We start from the raw sequence: 20117 nt of genomic DNA, 5'->3' as shown, positions 1-20117 counted from the left end.
AAAGAAGGGTGCCCAGTTTTTCTTCCCCACCAGTATTTATTTAGATTTGTTGTGAACAGCTCTGGCTGGTGTGGCTCAGTGGATTGAGTGCTGGCCTGAGAACCAAAGGGTCACTGGTTCGATTCCTGGTCAGGGCACATGCCTACGCTGCTTGCCAGGACCCCAGTAGGGGAATGCAATAGACAACTACACATGGATATTTCTCTCTCTTTTTCTCCCTCCCTTTACCTCTGTCTATAAATAAATAAATAAATAAATAAATAAGAGATTTGTTGTGGGCAGTGTACTTTGTCACATGCCAAATGGCCACAAAAGTTATAAGGATAAGGAACCCTGTGTGAGAACCATATAACATTCCATCTCTTTCAAACAATACACTCATATATGGCACTTTCTGTTACTTGTTTTATATACGTGTGTGTGTTTATACATAGTAATATTGTTTATATTAATCTACCACTTGCTTTTCTCAATAGTACATCCTAGACATCTCTCCATATTGGATGCTATAGACCTAACCTAGTCATTTTAATAAGGTGCATAATATTCCATGACAGGGATATATATACACCATGATTTATTTAGCTATTTTCTTGGTAGTAGACATTCAAATCAGTGTGTTTTAGTTGTTTTGTTTTGTGTTTTAACATAAAAAATGATGCAGTCAACATTCTTTTATATATATTTTCATACCTTGGTAATTTTTTCCTGTTAGGCAAGATTCCCTAAAGTGATATTTTTTGATCAGAGATTACAGGTATGTTTTAACAGGTATTGATAGTTTCCTTCCCTGAAAAGGACGTTGTCATCCACATTCCTACTGGCCATAGGCAGAACTGCCTGGTCCCCCTCCTTTCTCCCTGGAATGCGAGTTGTTCCCCTTTTCAGTTTTTGTCAGCCTGGTGAGGGGACAAAAGCTATCTCTCTGTTATTATAATTTTAATTTCTCTGAATGTTAGTAGTGGTGAGTATATCTTCACATATTTATTGAACATCCTTCATAGATTTATAGGCATTTCCAGTTTGGGAAGTTGCCTATTGGCAATTGGACCAGTATTTCCATTTTTTTTTTTTTACTATCAATTTATCTAAGTTCTCTGTGTGTTAGAGATGTTAAACTGTCTTCTATCTACTGTGCAACAGATACTTTTTCCAGTCTTCTATTTGTGTATTCACCTTGCTGGCGCTGGTATCTGCCATGAGAATCTCGTGCATGCACTTCCTCTGCGTGGGAAGAGATCCTGGCTGGCCCACTGGGCATCTCCTACCGTGTTCATCTAACTTGTTCTTTCATTGTCTTTTAACATTCTTAAGATACTTTTATACTTATTTTGTGCATTTCAGTACACTGGACCCTACTTTTATACATGGTATGAGTGGAGTTGTGCTGGTCTATTTTCAGATGAGTAGCCAATTATGCCAGCACCATCTATTAAACAAGCCAGCTCCCCCTGAAGCGAAATCCTGTCATCTGAGTCTTCACATGCATTTCTGGGCTCTGCATTCTATCCATCTGTCTGTTCCTGGGGTAATTCTATACTGTTTCTATCTGATCACTTTGGAGCAACTGTAACACTATAACTCCACTGGCCCTCATCATTGTTTTTGCCTGGTCCATGACCTTTGTTCCATCCTGGTGGTTGCGGTAGCAGGCTATGGGCCCTTTTGTTTGTATTCGTAACTGATCCTCTTGAGTGTGTGCACTGATGTTATAAAATTTCTCTTCTGACTCCTATTTCTACTTCACTGGTTGCTGGCTGCTCCAAATATCCTCTGTGGTCCTCCTGCCTCTTATCTCTGGGTTTCCCTAGTGGGTCATCTCACCTTACATCTCCATGGTTTTGTATTTCCTCAGTGGGCAAGACAGATCTTTAGGGTTTCTTACATTGTGGTAATCTAGCAAAATGAAAGCTTGTGGGCCTTAGGTGAGCAGAGTGGCAGTCTGATTCCTCTTTGTTTGGGACCCAGAGAGCTTTAGTCTTTCAGGAAAACCACGTCCAGGTGGGTTCCATAAGACAGAAGATGCTGAGACCTCCAGCCGATGGGCAGGTGCAACATTCTTTGACTGCATTGATTCAGGAGTCCCTTCAATCTCAGCCTTGCTTCCATATTTCAGAAAGAGAAGCTCCACACTTTACAAGTATCTTCTTATGGAATGACCCCTTTACCATTTAGTGTCATTCCTCTTTATCCCTGATAACTTTCCTTGCACTGAATTCTGCTCTGGGGGAAATTAACATAGCTAATCTTGCTTCTTTTGATTAGCTTTAGCACAGTATATTTTATCCCTTTACTTTTAATCTATATATTGATACTTAGTATATAGATTACATTATTATCTTTATATTTATATATACAACATAGACTTGGGCCTTTTTAAGTTTTATTTATTTATTTTTAGAAAGAGAGATAGGAATTGAGGGAGAAAGAGGGAGAGAAACATCAATGTGTCAGAGAAACACCATTCAGTTGCTTCTTGCACACCCCCAACTAGGGACCTACCCACAACCCAAGCTTGTTCCCTGAGAGGGAATCAAACCAGCAACCTTTCGGTTCACAGGCCAGCACTCAATCCCCTGAGCCACAGGGTTTTTTTAAATCTGTTTTTTAAATAATTTGTTGATTATACTATTATGGTTGTCCCATTTTTTTCTTCCCTTTATTCCCCTCTGCCCTGCACCCCACCCCCCCACCACACCCAGCATCTCCCCCCACCTTGGTGCATGTCCATAGGTCATGTATATGAGTTCTTTGGCTTTTCCCATATTATTCATAACCTAACCCTCTCTATTTTGTACTTACCATTTATGTTGCTTATTCCCTGTACCTTTCCCCCCATTTGCCCTCCTCCCACTCCCTGCTGATAAACCACCACGTGATCTCCATTTCTGAGAATCTGTTCGCGTTCTAGTTGTTTGCTTAGTTTCTTTTTGCTTTTGTATTTTTTTTAGGTTGAGTTGTTGATAGTTGTGTTTGTTGTCATTTTATTATTCGTATTTTTTATCTTCTTTTTCTTAGATAAGTAAGTCCCTTTAACATTACACATAATAATGGCTTGGTGATGATGAAGTCCTTTAACTTGACCTTATCTGGGAAGCACTTTATCTGCCCTTCCATTCTAAATGAAAGCTTTGCTGGATAGAGCAGTCTTGGATGTAGGTCCTTGTCTTTCATGACTTGGAATACTTCTTTCCAGCCCCTTCTGGCCTGTAAGGTTTCTTTGAAGAAATCAGTTGATAGTCTTCTGGGAACTTCTTTGTAGGTAACTGTCTCCTTTTGTCTTGCTGCTTTTAAGATTCTCTCCTTAGCTTTAATCTTGGGTAATGTAATTATGATGTGCCTTGGTATGTGTTTCCTTGGGTCCAGCTTCTTTGGGACTCTCTGAGCTTCCTAGACTTCCTGGAATTCTCTTTCCTTTGCCAGATTGGGGAAATTCTCCTTCATTATGTTTTCAAATAAGTTTTCCATCTCTTGCTCTTCCTCTTCTCCTTCTGGCACCCCTATGATTCAGATGTTAGAATGTTTAAGGTTGTCCCAGAGGTTCCTAAACCTCTCCTTATTTCTGAATTCTTGTTTCTTCATTCTGTCCTGGTTGAAAAGTACTTTCTTCCTTCTGGTCCAAATTGTTGATTTGAGACCTGGTTTCCTTCCTGCCACTGTTGGTTTCCTGTACATTTTCTTTTACTTCACTTTGCATAGCCTTCACTTCTTGTCTCTATTTTGTGACCATACTCAGTCATTTCTGTGAGCATCCTGATCACCAGTGTTTTGAACTCTGCATCTGATAGGTTGGCTATCTCTTCATCGTTCAGTTCTATTTTTTTCTGGAGCTTTGATCTGTTCTTTCATTTGGGCCATATTTTTTTGTCTTGGCATGCCTGTTTCATAATAAGGGGTGGAGCCCTAGGTATTCACTAGGACGGTGTACCTACTTCTCTGTGTTCTGGTGGTGCATGTGGGAGAGGAATCCAAGAGGGAATAATGCCACTTGCTCAGCTTTCTGCTGGCTCTCAGTCACTTCCCCTGCTACTCACAAGCAAATTGGGCCCTTTTGGTGCTGATTCCCACGTGGGTGGGTTTGTGTATGTTCTAGGACCCTGTGTATCTCTCCAATGAACTCTCCTGTGAGTATGGGAGTTTCTCCTGCCACTGCAAACCCCACAGGTTTTTTTCAGTCAGAGGTTTTGAGGCTTTATTTCCCTACACTGGAACCCTGGATTGTGCGGTCTGTCTCGCTGCACAGTTGTTCCTCCTGGTTTATCTACTCACAAACATGGGACCACCCAGTCCACCAGGTACCACCTTGCCCTCACCAGTCTTCTGGCTGCCGACTTGCAGCTCATCCTCTCCACCCCAACTTTGAGTTTCCGCCCCTGCTACTAGTCTGGATGAATATTTTTTCTTTAACTCCTTATTTGTCAGACTTCCATACAGTTCGATTTTCTGGCAGTTCTGCTTGTTTTTTGTTTTTAAATTTGTTTCCTTCTTTTTGTTATGTATGGATGCAAAGTGTATCTACCTATGCCTTCATCTAGGGCGGAAGTGTTTTTTAATCTATTTTGACAATTTTTGCCTTTTCACTGGTGCATTTAGACCATTGATATTTAAGAGACATTGATATAGTTGGTTTAATATCTGTCATGTTTGTTAGTTTTCTACTTGTTGACTTTGTTCTTTGTTACAACTTTTGTCTTGTACACAGTTTCTGCCTTTTGGGGTTGTTAATTGAGCATTTTGTGTGATTTGTGGTTTTTTCTCCTTTCTTAGCATGTCAGTTACATTTTTTTTTTTTTTTTACTTTTTTAGTGGTTGCCCTAGAGTTTGCAATATACATTTACAATTAATACAGTTCTACTTTTCAGTAACACTGTTCTGCTTCATATACTGCAGGTACCTTTTAGTAACAAAATAATATCTAATTCTATCAATTTCACACATGCATAAGCATGCATAGCATAGATGTATATATGTGTATACATACATACATATATACATACATTGTTGCTATTATTTTGAACAAATTTACCTGTTAGATCAATTAAGAGTGAGAAAAATAAAAGTTTATCTTTGCTTGTTCCTCCTCGGATTCCTTTCTTTATGTAGATCTGTGGTTCTGACCTATGTTATATTCCTTATCTCTGAAGAACTTTTAACATTTCTTGCAAGGCAGGTCTACTGGCAACAAATTCCATCAATATTTTTGTCGGAGAAAGTCTTTAGTTCTTTACTTTTTTAAAACATTTTATTTATTTATTTTCAGAGAGAGGGGAAGGGAAAGAGAGAGGGAGAGAAATATCAATGTGTGGTTGCCTCTCATGTGTCCCCCACTGGGAACTGGCCTGCAACCTAAGCATGTGCCCTGACTGGGAATCGAACCACGATCCTCTGTTTCACAGCCCGCACTCAATCCACTGAGCTACACCAGCCAGGGCTAGTTCTTTACTTTTGAAGATGATTTTTCAAGGTGTAGAATTCTAGGCTGATTCCAGCCTGAATCAGCTCAGTGGATGTAGCTTGGGCTGTGAAACAAAGAGTCACCGGTTCGATTCCCAGTCAGGGCACCTGCCTGGGTTGTGGGCCACATCCCCAGTGGGAGCCATGTAAAAGGCAACCACACATTGATGTTTCTTTCTTTCTCATTCTCCTTCCCTTCCCCTCTATCTAAAGATAAATTATAAATAAATGAAATTTTAAAAATTTTCTGAAGGTTTAAAAAATGCTAAAGGTTTCTAAAGTTAATGTGAGAATTATTGGAGCTTTGAACTGCTATCTTTTATGATATATTATGAAGTTACATAATTAAAATTTAGGTACTATTGTAAAAAATAAATAGAACAGTGGGAAAAAAGATATCCCAATCAGTAGAAAATTCAAAATCCAAGTATATGAGAAGTTTTATATCTGTGACATTTCCAATCTATAGGAACAATCTATTTTATTCATTAACGGTTTTGAGACATTTGGTTAGCTCTTTAAAAAAAAAATTCTGTATCTGGTACAAGTACCAAAATAAGTTCCAAATGAATTAAAGATTTAAATGTCATATTCTCTACTGCACAAATATATGGATATTTATACTGTTGGTTGATACGTCCTAAGCAGATTAGCAAAGGAGGATATCATAAAGAGAAAAATGCAATAGATACTACTCCATGGAAAAGCCATTAAAAAAAGGGCAGGACCAAAATATATTGTAAGTAATATGAATAGAAAAATGGAAAATTGGGGGAAATATTACTAATTGATAAAGCCATTGCTCTCATCAATCCGAAGAATTCTTACAAATCTTGTAAATAAGAACTACGTGAAGACTCCTGCATGAGTGCCTAATGTCCGCAAGGAACTGACAGTGGGTGACACAAATAGGCAATACATTTAGAGGAAAGTTAACCCCTTGATAAAACAAAATACAAAATAACATACTATTTAAATTTTTTCTTTAAATTTGATTGTGATTAATCAGAATTAAAAGGTTACTATAGAAAACAAACCAAATATTTGTGGATTAGTGCTCATAATATAAATGTTTTTTTTCTCAGGTCCCAACTTACTATGTTTCTAATATTTCTAACTTTAACTGTAATTACATAATCAGAATTAATTTTAATCGCAGAATTTATTCTAAGGAAATAATCAAGAGATGGGTGCAAATCAGTATGAACAGATGCTTATTCAAATGTCATTATAATATAAAAAATTAAAAACACAATATCCAACAATAGAAACACAGTCCATCCATTTATTAAATATCATGTCCATTATAAAACATGTTTATCTAGGGGAAAAATGAGCTACAAAGCATTCTGTCCTGTACTTTGTAAGCCTGGTAATCATGTAAAACCTACCCACTTAGTGGACATCACAGTTTATAGCCATTACCTCTGCTGTTGGGGTTACAGGAGAATAGGATTTTTTACTTTACATTTTTCCAAGTGTGGATTTGTTGCAAAATTAGAACACAAATGACTTTTTATACACATTTAACTCTGGTGATTATTGATGAAAGTCTTTGTTTTCCTTTATAAAGAAAATTCACTGATGATTAGGTAAATGTAAATTTTATTTGTAATTTTCACCCTTTCCTCGCAGTGTGGTGTATTCAGAGTCCATACTGCTTGCTTAGTAAGGCGATAATCTAACTGTACCTTTAAAAGTCTGTTTATGTTTCTGAGAGCTCACACAGGTGACCTGACTTCTCCAGAATCATCCGTTGGTGAAGTTTGGTGCTGAGCTACTGGAGACGTATCTGATGTGGGACTTAGTCCTTTGTGGGGTCTCTTCCTCTCCTCTGTCTGCAGAGCCGTTTTTGTGCTTTGGCTCTTTGATTTTCCCTGACTTCAAGTATGTCTCTTGTGACTGCCCGGCTAGTGGCCTGAGCAATGCTGATGCGGGGATGGCAGACATGTCAGTCCCCCCGAACATGTTCTGGTGAGCCTTTGACAGACTGGGCAGCCTACAACAGCAATATGTAGAGATGCTCTGCTGAAAGGGAGCTGAGGTGGGCGGGTTTAGAGCCCATTCTTTTCTCTGGAACCATTACCTCTACTGAGCCTCCATTTCTTCCCTTGTTCTTACAGCAAGTAGTTACTAAGCCGCTGCTATCAGAAGCACTTTTGAGACTGTGGAGGACAGACAGATAAGATCCTTGAACTCTTGGTAGCTACTCCTCTGAAACTGGAAATTCCACACCTAAGAGAGATGGGAATTTCACATGACATTGTGCCTGGCACCTAGACTGTTCTCTGTGTGTGTTAATTCATTGTTCCCCTTTCTTCATTCCCTGACACTGGACCAAGGCTAGCACTAACTAATCTGTCTTTAAAGCTCACCAGAGAGCAGCCTTCCCCTTCAGCTCTGTGCCTTGCCTCCGTGGCCTCATGTATGAGAGCCCTTGAAAGATGTTCTCCGTGAAGGCTGGCCTGCCAGGAGACATGAAGAAAACAGATCCCCCCTTACACCTTAGTGCTCTCACTGAGAATGGCTGCACTGGCAGCTGAGGGGCTGAGGGTCCATGAAACAGGCTCTTTCTGAAGCGTGTAGTTGCCTGCTTTAATTCATTTGGTATCTGGATCATCTTTCTTGTGCTGGTCTCTCATTTACCTCAAACAGAACAGTATACACTCTTCTCAGCTTAGCATTTCTTCTAAACATCTCCTATCTGAAGCAACCCAACAGGGAGAAACTGGAGAAATCAGAGGACTTGTGCAAACAAGTCCAGACGTGTGATGTACTCAGAGATATGGTTAGTGACAGAGTCAGCATCCTGCTCAGAATGCACTTTTATTGCACCTTGCTATGGATGTTTCTGTGGAACTGAAAATTGTTCACTGAGGCAAACACATCCTGGATTCGGACCCAGCAGTGGGCCATTGTCCCCATCACATGGAGAACTGGAAAGCACAGGACTCTTAACAGTATGAGGTTTGTGTGTGAAGTTGGGTGTGCCCAGGTTTTGATGTGTTCTGAATCAGTAGCCCTTTTCTTGCCTACCTGTTGTATCCAACCTTTTCCAAATTGGTGTGTTGCTGTCTTTTCTGCATAGGCTTGTTATCAATCCATCAGTATTGACAATGAAAGGCAACAAAGCAGTAGAATGATCAAAGAGAGGGAACGAGAGCATGAACAGAGCGCAAGCACAGTTTGTACTTGGAGGGCGCTGCACAGAGGCGAATAGGCTGTGGAGGTGTGTGGCAGCAATCTGCACATCAGTCTCCCACACCAGCTTTCCTAACTGTAGACCTGGCCCATGTGTTGGAATCCCTGGGGAACTGCTGGCACCAGTGTTCTTTTCATGCCCACTGGATCTCTAGAGCCATGGCCAGGAAACAGAAATGTCCATGGCAGAGTGTGTAACATTGCAGGTTTTACTTAGAAAGAGATTGAAACTGGTTAAGGGTCTTTCTTCTCTGATGTTGAGGCCCATGCATTAGCCATCTCTGCTGTTTTTACAGTGTATTTTGTGAAGTTGTCTTTTACCTTCCACAGGACCAGCTCTCAGCAGACATGTACAGTTTTGTGGCCAAAGAAATTGACTATGCAAACTACTTTCAAACGGTAAGTATCCACGAAGATGAAACAACTTAAAGCCTGTTTTCTAGAGTCACGGGGCAGGCGGGAAAGGAGTATGGGCACAGACTTGAGCATGTCACAGGGAAGCCTGGGAGTTTGACTGTCCTGCCTGTGAATGAGTCCCACCTTATGTTTCTCTTTGTATGGCTTCCCTTTCCCCGCCCCAAGAGAAAATGAAGAAAAAACCTTAAGGAAAAACTTAACCTATGAAGGTTATTGCAACATGTGAGGTGTGGCAGTGGTGCTCAGTCAGGGGTGATTTTGCTCCCTCTTCCACCAGACACTTGGCAATGTCTGGAGACATTGTTTGGTTGCCATCTTTGGGCACGTGTTATTTGCATGTAGTGGGTAGAGGTCAGGGGTAGAGAAACAGGATGTGAGTTGAGAAAAATACAAATTAAAATAGGGATGAGGTGGAAGGATAAGGAAAAAAGAAGACAGAAGAAAAGGAGGAGAAATCCTGAAATGTTTAGAGTGCTTTGATAAAAAGTAGAAAACCTGTCCAGTATTAGCAATCTTCCAGCACTTTCATCAGGGGACCAGAAATTTGGGGGGATTTCTTCTACCCTAAAAAAGGACTGATGTGCATTCCTTCCAACTCAGAAACTTTATTTTAAACTAGTGGTATATCTCTAAGTATATTTCATTGGCTTTATTTGTGAAGGTAATGTTCAGTTTTAGAGTTGTTAAAACTAATGAAATTGTTGGCATTCCAAACATTTTTAGGCTGCCTAATTGTCATTTATTTCTAATTTTTTAAATTATTTTTGTTTTACTTGGAGATGACAGTATCTACCCTCTATGCCAAGCATTGGAACAGTGATCCATCCCTCTTTCCTCCTCCATGGCCAATTTTTGAGGGTGGAGGAGGGGTTCAGAAAATGAATGAAGTAACCATTGTTCTCAGGATTTCACCTGCTCTTGTCAGCATTTCAGCAGATTTTTTAGTAGTGGGATGGGCAAAATAGAACATCTTGAAGGAATTTGTGCTTTGAGCTGTATTATTTTAACCAAACAATTTTACCTCCCAAGGTACTTGAAATACTTGAAGAGAATTATAGATCAAGCCACAAGTTTTCTGACTGGTTGTATCTTAAACCCACTTTGCAGAAAACAAGATGTGTTGTGTGTGTGTGCGCGCGCGCGTGTGTGTGTGTACACACAGACTAATAGCATTCGGCCCTTGTAGGCATACAGATTTATAAATGTGTTTTTCATGTATCCTTTCCTATTGATTCACTTCTCTTTGCTGCCTTTTGCTTTGAGGGGTGCTTAGTAAGGTAGGACGGCAAGCTCTCTAAGTCAGGCCCCAGCTGCGGGCCAGCCCCCATAACCCCTCACGACTCTCCTGCCTCCCAAACCCCAATCTGTGACTCTGTTGCTACAGAGACTGCAGAGGAAGCAGGGCATCTGCTCTGTGCAGAGCACCCCACGTGGCACAGCAGCCTGTGCCCCCAACCCTTGGCAAAGGCTAATGTTTGCTCTTGTGTTTTGTCAGCTAATAGAAGTGCAAGCTGAATACCACAGGAAGTCACTGACACTCTTGCAGGCGGTGCTGCCTCAGATAAAAGCACAACAAGGTAAGGGGAGACCATCCTTGGTTGGGGAAGGTTGGAGACAGCCTGCCTGTCTCCCAGATGCCACCGATGCCCCGCATTTTCACCCACCCTTATGTGTCCCCAGGGGTCACATTTGGATGAGCAGCTTGGACTTCACCAGCTGGTGCTTTGATGTAGCTGCAGTGAAGCAGAGCCCACTCAAACACACCATCCCCTAAGGGGACCAGTCGGGGGAGGTGTGTGTGCAAGTGTGTGTTACATGAAGCCCAGCAGCTCTGGACATAGCCAGTTAGCCTTTGCCCTACGCACACCTCTTAGTCCTCCCAAAATCATGGAGTAGGGACTCTACTGGGCCTCTCTGTTTTTCATAGTCTTAGGATAATCTGTATGACATGACATACTCCAGCATGAGTGACCTTCATAACCTTTTCATTGACTCCCTTCTTGCCTCTCCTGATCAGAGGCCTGGGTGGAGAAGCCTTCCTTTGGGAAGCCCCTGGAGGAACACCTCACTATCAGCGGCCGGGAGATCGCCTTTCCCATCGAGGCGTGTGTGACCATGCTGCTGGAGTGCGGGATGCAGGAGGAGGTGAGTTTGGTGTGTATGTCATGATGCTGCTGGAGTGAGGGATGTCAGGGGAAGTGGGTCTGAGGCATGTGTGACGATGCTGCTGGAGTGAGGGATGCAGGAGGAGGTAGGTCTGGGCACAGCCAGGCCCCGCCTCAAGCTGGGCCCTGAGTGTGTGCCCTCTTCCATGAGGCACAGACCACAAGATCTTCACCCCTGTTACCATCCCCACTGTGGCCCCTACAAATTCAAACTGGTAAGATGGGGTATAGCCCCTTCTCCTGCAGGACACAAATGGGTTCTGCTCTCTCCTGTGAACCTTCACTTTATGGGGAGACTGGTACTGCTGGCCATGACAAACTTAGAGCCACACTCTGGCCATTCTTTCTTCATGTTTAGAATTATTTTGGCAATCAACTGCTGCTTCCTCTTCCTATTCCTCCTCCTCCTTCTCAAAGGTTCTCTGATTTTAAAATTAGAACTTTTAGAATACACGCACTGCTTTGTTCATTGCAGCATTATTTACAATAGCCGAGATTTGGAAGCAGCCCATGTGTCCATCTGTAGATGAGTGGATCAAACAGCTGTGGTACATTTGCACAATGGAGTACTACTCAGTCATAAAAAAGGAGGAAATCTTGCCCTTTGCAACAGTATGAATGGACGTGGGGGACATTATGCTAAGTGAAATAAGCCAATCAGGGAAAAGAAAGTACCATGTGGTTGCACTCATGTGGAACCACACGAACAAAACAGAAATAGATTCATAGATACAGAGAACAGACTGAGAGCTCTCAGAGGGAATGGGGGTGGGGAGGAGCTGGGTGGAAAAGGTGAGAGGATTAAGAAAAAAAAAACAAAGCAAAACTCAGATAACAGCATGGTGATTATCAGAGGGAAGGGGGTTTGTGGAGGTGGAACGAGGTAAAGAGTAATAAAAGGTAATGGAAGGAGAGACTTGACTTGGGGTGGTAAACACAATACAATATACAGATGGTGTCTTAATAGAATTGTACCCCTGAAACATATATAATTTACTCAGCAATGTCACTTCAATAAATTCACAAAAATAAAAAATAGACCTTTTAACCTTGTTGATCATAACTCTTTTATAGAGATCCTGAAAACAGATTGATAGTGACATTAGAAAATAGTTCTTAAGAGCCATATGTATAAAAGGTCTATGAGAAATCAGTGGCTGTTGTTTTTATTACTGTGTAAATCTTTCCTAAGAGCTAGAACTTTCTTTGGTTGCTTTTATTGGCTGTTTTAAAATCTTTACTAGATCTTTTTTTGGTCTGATGAGCAGATCAATACTTACTTGGGGCCTGCTATGCATTTATTACTGAGCAGAGTATAAAAATGTTGAATGGGGGCTTATGAGCTTGTTGGAGAAGATAAGCATCCCATTTATTAATTTGAATTAATTAATAAATCTGATTAATCCAAAGTAGTCTCTAAGTCAGCACCTGGTCCCCTGGGGCAGACGGGGAGGACTTCAGAGGAGAAGGAAGCCAGCTCAGGTTCTCGGGCGGGCGTGTTGGCCGCATGCCCTGTGTCAGGCCTGCTCTGGAGAGGGCTCTTCCAGAGGGATGGCAGTAGGTCTTTTCTACCACATTTTGCTGCCGGGCATTTTCACACGTGCTGTCAATCACAAGAGGGAAAGAAGTTTACAGTGCCTGAAGGATGCTTTCATAGAGGAAGGTAAACTGGGCCTTTTCTTTCCCCATCATTTTCTCTGAATTATGGGAAAACTAAGACACTTAAGATAATCAGCCTCATCACCCAGCATATGGTCGGTCCTGTTTCATCTGCACCTCCATTTCCTGCCCCACCCCTGCTTTGGAGATTTTTAAGCCAATCCTAGACATTATATCATTGCATCTATAATACTTCAGCAGCTTTCTCTAGAAAATAAGGAATGTTTTTAAATAGAACTAGAACATTATCACATACGAGTAAAATGAATTGATCGGTATCTTAGAATTTCTAGTCAGTGTGAACTAGTGTTTGAAGAACAGGCATCGGGTGGTGTGGCATCTCCCATCTTGTCTCTTGATTCTTCCCACCCTTCCACCACCCTCCAGACCTTCGCGCTCCCCCTTGCACTTTTCCCTACTTTGCATCTGCTCTTTTCCTTTAATAACAAATATGCTCAGGTTTTCCCTAACCTACAAAGAGGTCTTCTTTCAGCCCAACCACAGCCTCATACTCCTTTCCCGACCAGTTGGGTTTTGTTTTTTGTGCTTGACATCTTCAGGTAACTCGCAGCGTTTCTGGTTGTGCACCCTTAGCGCAGCTCACTCCTCTGTCTCTGGCACAGCCACTTCTGCTCCCACCGCTGGGCTAAACCTGCCCCCTTGACCCTGGGCTCCCCCCAGGTTGCCCAGGCCCAGGCCTCAGCCTGGCCACCTTCACCACTTAGCCACCTGCAACAGTACTGCTGGCGCCACCCTTGAAACTCGCACCCACTGTGCTCCCTCATGCCCCTTGCCCCTATTGGTGACATCGCAGTGACCCGTTCAGCACTGCCCAGCCCTGCCCTCTACTATCTCTAATCTTTCCTGGGTGTCACCATCCTCTTCTGGACCTTCGCCTCAACCTCAGTGAGCATCCTGGGTCCTCACCCCTCCCCTGGGCCCCACTCCCATGTTCGCTACCATTTCTTCAGCATTTCCATGGGGTTTCTCTCTACTGCCCCCAAACCTGGACTCATTGGCCATGTGAACAGTCCCAATCTCCTTCCGGTTTTTCTATGTCTCTCACTGGAACACTCTTCTCAGCTACACAGTCAGAACTCTGAAGCTCTTGTGTGACAACTTCGCTCCCTTATCCTTGGTGGTGTTTGTCATCAAACACCATTGCCCCTCCTTCACGGCTATGACATGTGTTCATGAGGATCCAGCCCTCTCCTTCATGTGCACCGTCACTTGCTCTCTTTGTTTAGCAACTGTGCTTACACACTAATCCAAACATGTTTTGGGAGCTTCCTCATACATATGCTAGAGAGCTTTGGACATCTCTTTGTCTGAGACACCCCGTGCACACCCCTCCCGAGAAGGGAGTTCCAATCTTAGCAGGCCCAGAACTCAGACCAGGAATATCTTCTAGAGGAACTTGGGAAGCTGAATGGCCATCAGTGGTTAAAGGAACAAGGGGTATTCTGCCAGCCTGTTTCTCAGCCTCTGGGTCCCATCACTGAATGCGAGGAGCCAAGGAGGTGAAACAGAAACCAGTAAGTCTTCCTCCCACGTATAACTTCCCTGTCTGAGGTGGGGGTTCCTCTCCAGCTCTGACCTGCATCTGACACCTCTGCACACACCCCTCGCTGCTGCTTTTCTGTCTCTTCACAGTTCACTATCATTCTACAAGGTGGAGCAGTTGGCTTGGAAAAGATGACAGGGTCTCAAGAGGGTCTCTAAGAACAGAACAGGGATGGTCTGAAGGAGGCATCACTCCCTCACAGGCACCTGTCTGCCCTTCCCTGAGGCTCATGGGAGGTGCATGACCCTGTCCCTCCCAACACACAAACACACACCCTGGAAATCTTTTCACATCCAAGTTCCTAGATCCCACCTCCCAAATTTAACCAGGTCTCAGTCAAATTCTCCTCTAAAATGTATTTTAAATACCTGGCTGGTATAGCTCAGTGGATTGAGTGTGGGCCTGCGAACCAAAGGATCGCAGTTCAATTCCCAGTCAGAGCACATGCCTGGGTTGCAGGCCAGTCCCGAGAGGCAACCACATTGATATTTCTCTTCCTCTCTCCTTCCCTTCCCCTCTAAAGATACATAAATAAAATCTGAAAATGCATTTTAAATATATAAGAACAAGAAACCTGAGTGTCCAGGTTTCACTTTTTTTACTCCTACTGAGACAACAGAACAGTGAGTCACCCCCACAACACAACAGTGGGTGAGGCCCAGTCCCTGCTCTACCAGAGCATTTGGCAGATAAGCAGCTATACTGTTGAAAAGTAGGGGTGGGAAGGCATATCTGGGAGAATTTGGAAGAATGGAATGGACAGATTTCCTGACTTTGTTGGATTTGCTTTTGTGCCTTTGAGTTATAGGGCTGTCCATTGACCCTCTGTCCTTTTGGTAGGGACTCTTCCGAGTAGCCCCATCCGCCTCCAAGCTGAAGAAGCTGAAAGCTGCCCTGGACTGCTGTGTGGTGGATGTGCAAGAGTACTCTGCAGACCCCCATGCAATTGCAGGTGGGTGCCCCCAACCCCTTAGCACAGTATCCCTTGTACCGTAGAGGCTCCCAGGGAAGGGGTGAGCATGGAAGATGTGTGGCCACATGTCAGACACTTGAGCCTGTGGCTTCCTGACAGGCTTTAGATGTGTCCACTCAGGGCCCAGTGTTGGGCCTGGTTGCTATGACCCCTTAGGGGAAGGTCTCCCCAGTGTGCCAATGGAAGATGAGGTAAAGGTGGGAAATAAGGCTAGAGGCCAGTGTGGTTGTCTGCCCAGGTCCTATTGCCATGCCAGAGCCTCAGATCCATTCACATGGGAGCCGCCCCAGCCGCTCCCTGGGTCAGGGAGCCCATCCTAGACGTGGCCCACAGGGTGATGCTGGCTTGGGAAACCTGTCTTTGCCGTGTCAAAGTGGCTCATGGCTGATATTGTATTCATGCCCAGGAGCTTTGAAATCTTACCTCCGAGAGTTGCCAGAACCTCTTATGACCTTTGAACTCTATGACGAGTGGATTCAAGCTTCTAAGTGAGTATGTCACATTTTGGAGTGTCTTGTGGGTTGGAGTGTATTTGGAAGTATGTATTAAAATCATGAAAGCGTATAACCTGTGATATGGCAGCTCCGTTTCCGTATCTAAGCAGGCAGAAATATGTGTCGTGCCTGTACATATGCCCAAAGAAGCATATACAAAAATGTAGACTGCAACTTTATCTGGAATAGCAGAAGCTCTTTGCTATTCCAGGCAAAAGCAAATGGGAATGTGGGAGTGGCTAAATAAGCTATGATATCTCTACACTGTGGCACACTCTAGCCCTCTGTACATCAGTCTCCTGGGAAGTTTTTAAAAGATAACAATGCATGGACCTTTTTTCCCAGAGATTCTTATTTAATCGGCCTGGACTCCTTGTTTCAAAACTCTCAAGGCTGTTAGGTTGATAACCATTGAACTCAAGGAAGCTGAATCTCACTGAAGTTGCTAGCTGGCTCTGAATGGAAGGGTCGTCCAGGAGCTGTAGGGGTAGCCAGGGAAGCAGCAGAACAACAGCTAGGGATCACCAGGACAGTGAGAGGTGGCCTGTAACGAAAAGGGAATGAGTAGGTGAGCCACATCAATTAGTGCTTCCATGTAGGAGTCGGAGAGCAGAGACTCAAGCTAGACCAGGGACGCCTGGCAGAGGGTACGGGAAGGACTGAAGCACCAGTCAGTCACAGGACAGGGTGGACAAGCCTTCACCTTTGCTGTGGCGCCTGAATGTTTGCCCCAGGTCTGCTTCTGGAAATTTTGGCCCCACCTTAAATGGGAGGGGCCAAACCTCAGAGAGACCTCCCTGACAAGCTGTTTTACTGAGGTAAAACAGCCAGCAGTCATGGTGGGTCCCACCCCCACTGTTCATTCTGACTGCCTGGCTCACAGCTGTGTCCGGGAGGCCAATCACACTGGAGCTTTGAGAGTGCCCTCCTGGTTGACCATGGCTTCCCAACCCTCAGGACAGTGCTGATACACGGGAAGTGCTCAGTGTGTGTTTGCTGGGTTGTACTGGATGCAAGGTCTTTACAGCATCTTGCCCCTCCACCTTAGAAAGGATTGAGGAGCAGGACCTCGGATGGGGCTCTGTGCCACCAGGGACACCCCAGCTACTGGCAGACATGGGAGTGGAGACAACTGTGGGGGCTGCAAAGGCGGACATTGATCACGAGCAAGTGCTTTATACAATTCTCCTTTAAGTCACTCACATGGATGCTACAGGGCAAGTTCTCTTATTAACCTCCTTTATAATGAGGGCAGTGAGGTTCACAGAGATGAAATCATTGGCCCAGGTTCACAGCCAGGGTAGAGCTGAGTCTCCTTGGCCTCCTTGGCCAGACTTGGGTCAAATTTGACTGCGTGACAAGTATGAGCTGTGACCTTTCCGTTTCTAGTGGGAGGTTTGGTTTTCCCATCCATTTCCTAGCAGAAGTTTGCCTGGCAAATGCTTCCCACTCCCTCAGGCTGAAGTGAGGGAAGAGATTTTTCTGAGGTGATGGAGATCTGCAGGGGGACCTCTGGAGCCGGCATGTGGGTGGTGGCTACTACCCACCCAGGGCCCCTGGGTTGAGGTCAAAGTTGGCACCTACCTCAGCTGGGGCTTTCCTTTCTGGTTTTCTGGGGCTTTGGTCTTCCTCATCATGTCAGCTTTGATGTAGATTTTCATGAAAAATTATTTAAAAATGTAATCCTATGAGTAATTTTTTTTTATTCTCAGAGGGCTTATCAATAAAGAAATCTTTAAAACAAATCTTTTTGTGGAGTGGAGAATCCTTTGTTAATGGGAATTATCCATCTCTGAGTCATGTCTTGAAAGCTCAGATTTCTGTCTATGAAATTTACTAACTCAGAGGGATTGACTGAATGGCCATTAAACAACGGTTGTTGAACTGGACAGAAAGCTGCCACCGTGGTGTGAGGGTGGGTGAATTACCACTGTGCTCCTGGGGATGAAGATAAGTGAGAACGCGTCCTCTGATGGGAACTGTCCCTTTTAGTTACTGAGTGTCTCAGTGACCTTGGTGATACGAAGCTAGGCGCGGGGAGGCTGTGCCGCTGCTTCAGGATCTCTCTGAGGGACACCCTCCCCCTCCGTGGTAAACGTGGGTCTCCAACAGGAGATAGGAAATAATGGTCCTGAAGCCTCAGAGCTCAGTGTCCTGGAACCAAGGAAACACAAGGCTTCTTTCGGCCCCTGGAGCGTATGTGTACCCTACATGGTGCCATGTATTCTGGTTTCTGTGCCAGAATCACCCTCCTGACAACACCATGGCCTTGCTCACTCCAGAGCACAGGTCTGTTCACCGGCCCCCAACTACTACCCTGGGATGCGTGACATGGGCAGGGGAAGTTTTGTTAAAATAGCAGAGGATAAGACACAAGGAGAACATAGAGGCATTTGAATAATAATAGCTTGCTGGTATGGTCAGTCACATGGTTGGCTCCTTATTCTCAAACATTACAATGATGGTAAACATGATTGCTGGTGAGGCTTCATTGAGTCATCCTTAACCGGTGGCTTTTCCTGTTCATTTCCCAGTATCCAGGAGCAAGACAAGAGACTTCAGGCTCTGTGGAATGCTTGTGAAAAATTGCCCAAGGCCAATCACAACAACATCCGGTAAGTGGACACTGGATGCACAGGGGTCTGTTCTTCAAGCCCCAAACACACATTTTCCTGGCTAAAGGTCATGGTCAATAGCATTCACTGAGTTTATGGTATCCAAAGCATTATTAACATGCATGGTCTCTTTGCAACCCCAAACCCTGTGACATTGTTAATTACCATTTTGCAGATAAGCAAGTATAGTAGATGATGTTGGAGTTTACCTAACTAGACATTGGGTAATTCAGTTAAGGTATTTGATTTGCAAAAAGCAAGGTTTAGTGCAAGTTATTTCAAGACATTAGGGATTTATTGCAGTGGACACCCATGGACAAAACCTGAAGCCAGGGTTGGTGGGTTTGTCCTTGAGCTGGTCTGCTGGGAGAATACTCTCTGGTGCTCCACCATCCACCAGCTATTTTAAACACGTCTGTCTCTCACTTGTCTTGCCACCCCACGAGATTTTCCTGCCTGCTCCTGTGCAGATCTCTCCTCTCCCTGGCATCTGCCCCTTCACACCCTCTGCTTCCTCACCACCGTGCCTCGCCGGCACTGCTCCTGGCCCCACACCTCATCTCACTGTTTCTTTAGATCTAGATTTTCAGCTTCAGCTGCTGCCACCATCTGCCTGATTCTTTCTGTTTTCCTGTAAAGAATCCCAAGAGGGGTGGTAAGGCAGATCCTCCAAAAATTAAACATAGAATTACCACTTGACCCAGCAATTCCACATCTGGCTTTGTAGCCACAAGATTAGAAAGCCAAGGCTTGATATTTGTACACCCACGTTTGTAGCAACATTAATCACAGTAGCCAAGAGGAGCAAACAACCCAAGTGTCCCTCAGTGCATAAGTGGATCAACAAAATGCACATGCAGTGCAATATTCAGCCTGAAAAGGGAAGGAAATAATGACACATGCTACAATGTGGATGTACCTTAGGACATTATGCTGAGTGAAAAAAGCCAGTCAGTCCCATGAGGCACCTAGAATAGTCCTTTGCATAGAGACAGAAAGTAGAACGGTGGTTTCCAGGGGCTGGTTGGGGGAGGGGGCGCTGTTGGGGTGGGGTTAGAGGTAGGAGGGTATCATTGAATGGGTAGAATTTTAGTTTGAGGTGTTGAAAAGTTCTGGAGATGGATAGCAGTGATAGTTGCTTGAAAGTGTGAAAGTATTTAATGATACTGAACTGTATACTTAAAAATGGTTAAAATGGTGATGCAGACATATTTACCACAATCTTTTAAAACACCTAAGAACAAGAATAAGATGAATATAACACACATCTAGTATTGCTGACCATAGCCCAGGACACTGGGCAGCTGCAGCTCAGTTGTTCTCAGTCGAGGGCCCACATTCTGGCCCAGGTGCATGTGGCCTCTTGAAGAGGGAGACGTGGTCAGGAGAGGCTGTGGGTGGACTTAGCACAGACCCAGGTTGGGGGCTCCATGGTCGGACCCGAAGCCTGTGGACTTCCTGCTGGCTGGCAGAAGGCGATTGCTGCCCTGTGCAACTGAGAGTCCAGGAGGAAGTGTGTGCTCCGAGGGTGCTTGTCAGAGCCTGGCAGGTTTTTGGTGTGATTTGCCAGAGCTA

The 20117-nt window shown here is 44.1% G+C and overlaps 1 protein-coding gene across 3 annotated transcripts in view; it reads left to right on the top strand.

Moving 5' to 3' along the window:
• The window catches only part of ARHGAP44 (Rho GTPase activating protein 44), a 173552-nt gene that overhangs the window by 126247 nt on the left and 27188 nt on the right, over positions 1 to 20117 (top strand). For all 3 annotated transcript variants that reach the window (XM_037028337.1, XM_037028336.1, XM_037028339.1), the window contains exons 8-13: positions 8986 to 9054; positions 10568 to 10649; positions 11090 to 11217; positions 15301 to 15412; positions 15840 to 15921; positions 18462 to 18542. In XM_037028337.1, the coding sequence (XP_036884232.1) occupies positions 8986 to 9054; positions 10568 to 10649; positions 11090 to 11217; positions 15301 to 15412; positions 15840 to 15921; positions 18462 to 18542 (554 nt within the window). The remainder of the gene's footprint in view (positions 1 to 8985; positions 9055 to 10567; positions 10650 to 11089; positions 11218 to 15300; positions 15413 to 15839; positions 15922 to 18461; positions 18543 to 20117) is intronic.

Source organism: Sturnira hondurensis, unplaced genomic scaffold (genome assembly GCF_014824575.4).
Source record: "Sturnira hondurensis isolate 20B ecotype Veracruz unplaced genomic scaffold, ASM1482457v3 Scaffold0019835, whole genome shotgun sequence".
Classification (NCBI taxonomy): domain Eukaryota; kingdom Metazoa; phylum Chordata; class Mammalia; order Chiroptera; family Phyllostomidae; genus Sturnira; species Sturnira hondurensis.
The sequence above is the reverse complement of the archived record's forward strand: the minus strand, read 5'-3'. Positions and strand labels throughout refer to the sequence as shown.